At 41.4% G+C, this 8,009-nt stretch overlaps 1 protein-coding gene across 1 annotated transcript; it reads left to right on the forward strand.

Moving 5' to 3' along the window:
- The first annotated feature begins 450 nt into the window (after window positions 1–450).
- On the forward strand, window positions 451–4,263 carry cdca7a (cell division cycle associated 7a). Its single transcript, XM_003447376.5, has 10 exons — window positions 451–610; window positions 1,309–1,452; window positions 1,537–1,659; window positions 1,747–1,950; window positions 2,030–2,101; window positions 2,186–2,377; window positions 2,487–2,615; window positions 2,720–2,869; window positions 2,952–3,088; window positions 3,174–4,263. The coding sequence occupies exons 1-10, from the start codon at window positions 590–592 to the stop codon at window positions 3,205–3,207; spliced, it is 1,206 nt and encodes a 401-aa protein (XP_003447424.2). The 5' UTR covers window positions 451–589; the 3' UTR covers window positions 3,208–4,263.
- Window positions 4,264–8,009: the final 3,746 nt, after the last annotated feature.

Genomic DNA, 8,009 nt, shown 5'->3' on the forward strand with positions numbered 1-8,009 from the left:
TATCCAATCTATCCTATTTAGCAACAAAAACCCATATAAATTCCAACATAAATATTTATATGTATAAATATAAATCAGGTTTCATAAATTGTATTTAATCTCCTGGCTTCTAACTTAAGAGTGGATGCTGAACTTTGGTCTGAACATGAAATAACCTTGCAGAAAAAAAGGGGGGAATCTGGTCTGTTTGTGAAGTTGGAAAAGAGTCAACATTTTACCCGCCTTGTATGCAAATAGCTCTGTAAAAAAATTCGCGCCGCGGTAAAGGCCGTGGAAGACACATACCTCAAATGATTCATTAATTCATTAGTTTTTTAAGTCTGGCGGTTCAGAAAAATAAAAACACACTTCAAGCAATCATAAAGGCTTGTTTAAGAGTTTGGCATTTGTGCGTTCCAGAAAATTTGCCTGTTACTTAAAAAAACGTGTGGCTGCATTTTATGCAGCTTTCAGGACTTTGCGTTGGCGCGGGAAATGAACGGAGTGTGGACTGTGTGCAGCTGCAGGTCCTGCTTTGTTCGCTGCAGAGCTGCTACACGGATTGGATCTGTTTCTGTACGTGTGCGACGAGTTTTAAAAGAAAAAAAAAATGCCTCTCACTCGCTCCAAGGTAAGAAAAACACCCTGAAGGTTTTAATAAAATTGCTTCCTTTATAATTTATAGTGCTTTTATTAACTTTTTGAGTGGATAATATACTTTTTTGAACAAATTATCTTAGTTAAGTTGGACTGTAAACACAAACTTTCCTTTATCCTTATACTCCGTGTTTGTTGTTGGCGTTGGCGAAAAAAACGAACTGAAACGCAACATATACGGCGGAATGAACGTTTTTATTGCACACATCCACGTTTTTTTTAATGCAGATCAATCATGACCCAGTTGTCTGCCTTTGCTAGCTTTATAGTCAGGGGTGTGTCCCATAAAACTGCAGCTCAAACATTAATGAAAAGCCCATCGAAAGAATTAACTGGGAAACACTTGGTTTTTACCTAAATAATTAAGTAAAATCTTAACTGTGAAAGTGGTTTTAAGCCGTTTTTTTCCTTTACTTTTTGTTTTTTTAAAGAACCTCGGTCTGGTTTTTGGACCTCAGCTTGGGCTTCAGAGACTTTTCTTTCTGTTGCTCAGTTTTCATATGAAGCTCCACCATTTCTTTTCTTTTGAGGCTTTGCAAGGAAGTCTCGGTGGTTTTGTTAGCTTCTTCATTGAGGAGAGCAGTAAATCACGTGGCTCTATAGGCCCTCCTGAGTTTTGAGCAGTTGTGCTCCTGTACCTGGTCTCTAAATGCTCTTGCTGTTCTTTTGTAGAAACTGGCCGCCCAGTCTCCATCCACCAGGATGAGCTTGAGGAGCTTCCGCAGCGTCCCGCTAGTCCCCATTGAGACTTCCTCCTCTTCTTCTTCTGATGACAGTTGCGACAGTTTCGGCTCCGATGGAGGCTATGCAAATATGGTAATGATAAAATGTCAATGAAATATTTAGGCTAAATGCTATTTTGTGTGAACAGTATGAAACTAATCCTCGTGTCCGTTGTAGAGGAACAACTTGAGACAGACGAGGAGAACAGTGGAGAAGCGAAAAGTGTTTGAGGCTACCTCGGAGGAGGACACGTGCAGCGGGTTTGAGGAGAATGTGATCAGCAGTCGGATAAAAGCCATGGTAAGGTCTGGGCAAAGCAAAACGGAACTGAACATCTCCACAAAGCAAAAGCGTTTCCTCTAAATTAATGTTTATATTTTTGTTTAGAAAGTAGATGCTGAACCCCCGAGACGTGGCCGCAAGTCCAACACCCTGAAGGTTGCCTTAAGGTTCCCCACCAAAAAGACTGGCATGAAGAGGCCTGCATCCGAACCACTGCCTCAGCCTAAAGTGCGAGACTCTGACTCGGAGGATGAAGAGGAGAACTTCATGAGCAAAAGAGCCCTGAATATTAAGGAGAACAAAGAAATGGTAAAATTGGTTACATTCAATTCACTTTGTAAACTGACCGTGGTTTGGCCTTAATTACTTATGGCGACTTGTTTTACAGCTTGCAAAGCTCATGGCAGAACTGAACAAAGTGCCTGGGCTCTTTCCTGGAAGGCGGATGTCGTTAACTACGGTACCGAAGATAAACAAATCATCTGTTTTATTTTTACCTTGCCAATTGGTTCTCTATACTATATTAACATTTGCACGTCTTCAGCCCCGACAGGCACCTCGGCGGTCCATGGGAACCCCGGGATCCTGCAGGAGAAACCCAGAGCGTTCGTCTCGGCCCCACACACGGTCCCGCTCCCTGGTGGATGGACCTCCTAGCCCACCTCCAGAGGAAGAGCTTGACGACAAGTTCAGCCTGGTTCGCAAAAGTCGCTACTATGAGGAAGTTGATGAACCTGTAAGTCAGATTGGACCGTTAATCATTTTTAAACAGCTCTAGACTCGCTTAAAAGACATAATAGCACACTAATTAACTTTAAAAAAAAACAAAACAAATTCATTTGCAGTCCCGTCGCCGATCCTTCACTGGATGCAAGGCCATCCCCCATGTAGTGAGGCCTGTGGAGGACATCACAGAGATGGAGCTGCAGCGCATCTGCCACAATGTGCGAGAGAAAGTCTACAACAGCTCCACTGTAGGTCTTTGATTCACTCAGAATCTGAAAACATTTGAGCAGTTTAAAACAAACAAACAAAAAAAACACTCCAACTCTGCTTCACAAACCTCCTTTCTTTTCAGGGAACCACTTGCCACCAGTGCCGCCAGAAGACAGTCGACACCAAAACTAACTGCCGTAATCCAGAGTGCGTGGGTGTCAGGGGTCAGTTCTGCGGCCCGTGTCTCCGTAACCGCTACGGAGAAGAGGTCCGAGATGCTCTGCTGAATCCGGTAAGTTTGCAAACATCCGACTGTGTTCTGTGTATGTAAGCGTTGGATGTGTGACTCATTTCATTCTCATTGTTCCGGGTAGGAGTGGGAGTGCCCACCATGCAGAGGGATCTGTAACTGCAGCTTCTGCCGGGCCCGAGAAGGCCGCTGTGCGACGGGAGTGTTGGTGTACCTGGCCAAATACCACGGCTTTGACAATGTGCACGCCTACCTGAAAAGGTGACTAGCACATTTGTCTTAAAACCTTTATCTCAGTATATTATGGGTAAGGTTATTAACAGATTTTTTTTTTTTCTCTCTGCAGCTTGAGAAAGGAGCTGGAAGAAAGCAGCGAGTGAAACGTGAATGAGAAGCAGCTTCTGCACCTGACTGACTTGCTCTGTGACCACTTTTTACACACACAGCCATCACGATGTTCATAGCTTTGAAGCGTTGTAGCGCGTTGCATTTATTCCGCTGGTTAATCTGACACTTCATTGACAGAAAGGCTGTTTCTCTTCTGTGCATTTTTCTTGTCTGTTCTCAAGAACTGAGCTTTACATTAAGGCTAGTTGTTTGTAAGCTAGGGTTGAGCGAAACACGCTTTTAAAAATCTGCAATCTTAACTTTAAGATGATTCTTACATCCTACAATGTACATATGGCTTGAATGTAAAGTCTGTTTTTATAGCTGAATCATCATACTTGCTGCAGAAAGGCTTGTTTAGATGATCTGCTGTGTTTTACATTGTTTTAAATGTAATGATTTTTATACTGCCCTCATTGACTGCCCCCCAGTTGCAAATTTATGTTTCTCACCTCTTTTTTTAAAAAAAAAAAAGATGTTTGCTTGGGATGGCCTATAGGAATGGTCCAGTGATGTGCATGCTGTGAGTGGGAGGGGGGTGCAGCTGGGAAAAAACCTAGAGGAACTGTGAGATATACTACAGCGCCTGGTTAAATATCCTTCATTAGATAACTGTCGCTAATGGTGTGGAAACAATTAGCACACTCTAATGGGAATCTCATACCTGTAAATCATTTTATCCTGTTAAAGCACATTCTCGCTCTGCTCCAGTCTCTTTGGCTCATTTTCTGCCTTACGCAGTTAAGTAGGAATGGTTGAAGGTGCAGTAGAGTTATGGCCTGCATTTTCTGTTCAGAAGTGATACTCGTATGCACAATGAGATGAAATTAACCTTTGTGCAGTTCGTCTTTGAAATGTACTTCATTTGACCTGGAAATACTCTAATTGTATGATACTGTTTGACAAAGAATAAAAGGTTGGAGTTTCCTCACTGTAGGTGGAGGTTATCTTACCGCTGCTTGGTTATAAGGCTCTGTACACCTTTGGTGATGCTTGCTTTGTTCATTGGGTTCGCTGTACAGTTTCAATAAAGTGTTGATCTCTGCAAAGTGCTGTCAGTGTTTTGACATGACCATCACTCAATCCACGACAATGGCAGCTGTATTTACTCTTGATATACTCGAGGTGGGGGGGATTCTGTGTGATTGCAGTGACGTAAAAGGCAAATACACTATACTGGCAAAAGTATTCACTCACCCATCCAAATTACTGAGTTCAGGTGTTTCAATCACTTCCATGGCCACGGGTGTTTTTAAGAAAAAGGGAAAAAAAAAAAAAAAAAAAAAATCAACGCTACCAGGCTGCTTCTTCAAACATTTGTGAAGGAATGGGTCACTCTCAGGAGCTCAGTGAACTTAAGCATGGTACTGTGAGAGGATGCCACCTCTGCAACAAGTCCAGTCATGAGATTTCCTCACTACTAAATATTCCATCGTCAACTTGCAATAAAGTCGAAGCGATTGGGAACAACAGCAAAATTAGTGACAAAGTGGTAGGCCACCTAAGACCACAGAGCAGGATCAGCAAATGCTGAGCCACATAGTGCACAGAGGTCGGCAACTTTCTGCAGGGTCAATCACTAAAGTTCTCCGAACTTCACATGGTCTTCATACTGGCTAAAGAACGGTGTGTAGAGAGCTTCATGGAATGACTTTCCATCGCCGAGGGCTGAGTCCGAGTCTGGGTTTAGCAGTTACCAGGAGAATGGTACTTGTTTGACTGCAATTGTAAAATGTGTCAAGTTTGGTGGAGGGGGGTTGTTTTTCAGGAGTTAGTTACAGTGAAAGAAATTAAATCCTTCACCATACCAAGACATTTTAGACAATTTCATGCTCCCGACCTTGTAGGAACAGTTTGGGCAAGGCCTCTTTTTCCAACATGACTCGGACTCCATAGAGATATGGATGAGCGATATTGGTGTGGAAGAACTTGACTGGTCTGAACAGAGTCCTGACCTCAACCTGAGAGAACACCTTTGGGATGAATTAGAGCAGAGACTGCGAGCCAGGCCTTGTCTTCCAACATCAGTGTCTGACCTCACCAATGTACCCCTGGAAGAATGGTCAAAAATTTCTATGAACGCACTCCTAAATCTTGCGTAAAGCATTCTCAGAAGATTTTAAGCTGCTATAGCTGCATAGAGTGGGCTGACATCATATTAAACCCTATTGATTAAGAATGGGACATCACTTTTGTCACCTAGCATGATGTTAGCTAGGTGTCATCAGGGTTTATGGTAAGCTGGAATTCCTTCACACAGAGTAAAACATTTAACAAGGCAGACACCATCCTTCAGGGCTGTCACAACCACTGCACTGTGAGGGGGGTGTAGGTTGTCATTCATCTGCCGGCACAAGCTTGAATGGGTCTGATAATCACCATTTACACCAACCGTGCTGCATTAAAGGCACCACACAAGTCAAAATACAAATAAAAGTGGTTTTGCTGATCTGGTGAAGTGTAAGGAAAGCATCCAGTGTGCCTTCAGTCTAATATTTTTTGCATGCTCACAATCAGGATTGTCACAAACAATTCTTTTCATTATCAGTTTTCTGGTTAATAGTCTGAAATCCTAAAATATAGATTTCACTTCTCTAAAGCTCAGGGACTCTGACTTTGAGTCCAACATTTTTAGCTCAGAACTGGAGAACAGTTGGTATTTTTATGTGATAAAAGCCCAAAACGGCTTTTCCCTAAATTCCACTCATTATTATTAGACTAAATAAGGATGCACATTAAATTAGTGCAAAAACAAAGATACAAAATGCTGAATTGATATTAATACTGTAGTTTTAAATAACCAATATTTTTGTACTTAATTAATCCCACTTCATTACCCAGAGCACAGAAAATCCTCATAATAACAAATACCTGTCCACTTTGAAGTTTTTAAGCTCTTCGTCACACAATTTCTATATATTGAACCGTTCCTCCAAATTGATGTGGTATAATGATGGTAAATATAATCCTGATTGCCAGTACCAATCAATAATGGGATATATTTATACTTATAAATTATTTTAATACAATTATTTATTTTACAAAAATGAACTCAATCATTTTTGATGATTGAGTATCTTATAAAATCACCTTTACCAGCAACAACTTGAAGTAATCATTTCTCAAGCTTCCACCACGGCATTTCAGTTGGATTCAAGTCTGGACTTTGGGCCACTGAAACACATGTAGATGAGATTTTCAGCTGTGATTGGGATCATTGTCCTTTTGCATCACCCAGTTTCAGCCAAGCTTTAGCTTTCAAATAGGCGCTCTTATATTTGACTCTAGAATATTTTTTATGCAGAGGAGTTCATGGTCGACTGGACGACTATAAGGTGCCCGGGTCCCATGGCTGGAAAATAAGCCCAAATCATGGTTCCTCTACCACCATGGCTAACACAGTGTTTGGTTTTCTCTGAACTTGGCCAACTTCTTCACTTTGGTAGTGTGTCTAAAAGGATTTTGTTCCAAATGTTTTGCGGTTTGTTCAGATACAAACCTTGCTCAGCCATGCTGCCATATTGTTTTGAGAGAGATGAGGCTCTCTTTTTTTTTTTTCTTTCTCTTTGTCTTTGTAAGTGCCCTTTCTCACTGTCCCTTTTCCCTTCTGTTTTTCTTTTCCTTCCTCTCTTTCTTTCTCCCTTTCCTATCCCCCTGTCATGTCTGTCCCATCTGTAACAACTGAAAATAAAATAAATAATAACAACAAAGTTTGATCAAATGGACCAAAAAAAAGAGAGATGAGGCTCTCTCCTGGCAGTTCTTCCGAAGAAGCCATACTTTTTCAGTCTTCTTGTGATTGTACTGTCGTGAACTTTGACATTTAACAAGCTAACTGCGGCCCGCAGAGTCTGAGATGTAGCTCTTAGGTTTTTTGCAGTTTCTCTGAGCTTTGCATGGTCTGACCTTGACATGAATTTAATGGGACGTCCACTCCTTGGAAGATTGGCAACTGCCTTTAATGTTTTCCACTCGTGAATAATCTTTCTCACTGTAGAATGATGGACTTCAAATTGCTTGGAAATGGCCTTACAACCCTTCCCAGATTGATGGGCACCAACAATTGCTTCTCTAAGATCATCGCTGATGTTTTTCCTCCTTGGTATTGTGCTAACGCACACTTGAATGCTCCAGATCAACAAACCGCCAAAACATATGCTTTATAGAGCTTTATGCTCACATTTACAGGTGATGAAATGCATTTGATTAGCAGCACCTGGCTGCTACTTACCCTCTTAAATACAATCGAAGCAGTAAAGGTGTACTTAGTTGTTCACATTGCGCATTTTCTGCTTAGTTTTTGTTAAATAAATAATGAAAATGCCAGGTGTTAATACGCACCTGAGGTTGTATTTAAAGAATTTTAGAAGCTGCTGAGGACCAGATGATTTTTAAATTATTCTGGATATAGACAACCTTCCAATTTTAAACACGATATACTTTTCTTTTCACATGACTGTATGTGCCGTACGGAGGTTAGAAGGCTTTGTGGTGTTGCAGCAGAACAAATTTAAGCTTTTCCGTGTTGTTGTTTATCAGTAAGTTTGTTACAGCTGACCTTCACTGTTGTTGCCTTGGCCCATCTGTCTAGTCCCTCATTACTGCCCACATCGTCACTGCTCTGCATCCTGCCATTTGTTGAAGCGAAATGTACACAAGAGAGGAGAACTAAAAATAGATAACATTAGCTATACCCATACAATGCATGCAGAAGGCTGAAAAAAGAATGCGGCGATCTCTCAGCACAGCTGCAGAGTCTAAATTTTCTGCAGATCACTGCCTGCTTGACATCATC

Source organism: Oreochromis niloticus, linkage group LG16 (assembly GCF_001858045.2).
Source record: "Oreochromis niloticus isolate F11D_XX linkage group LG16, O_niloticus_UMD_NMBU, whole genome shotgun sequence".
Classification (NCBI taxonomy): domain Eukaryota; kingdom Metazoa; phylum Chordata; class Actinopteri; order Cichliformes; family Cichlidae; genus Oreochromis; species Oreochromis niloticus.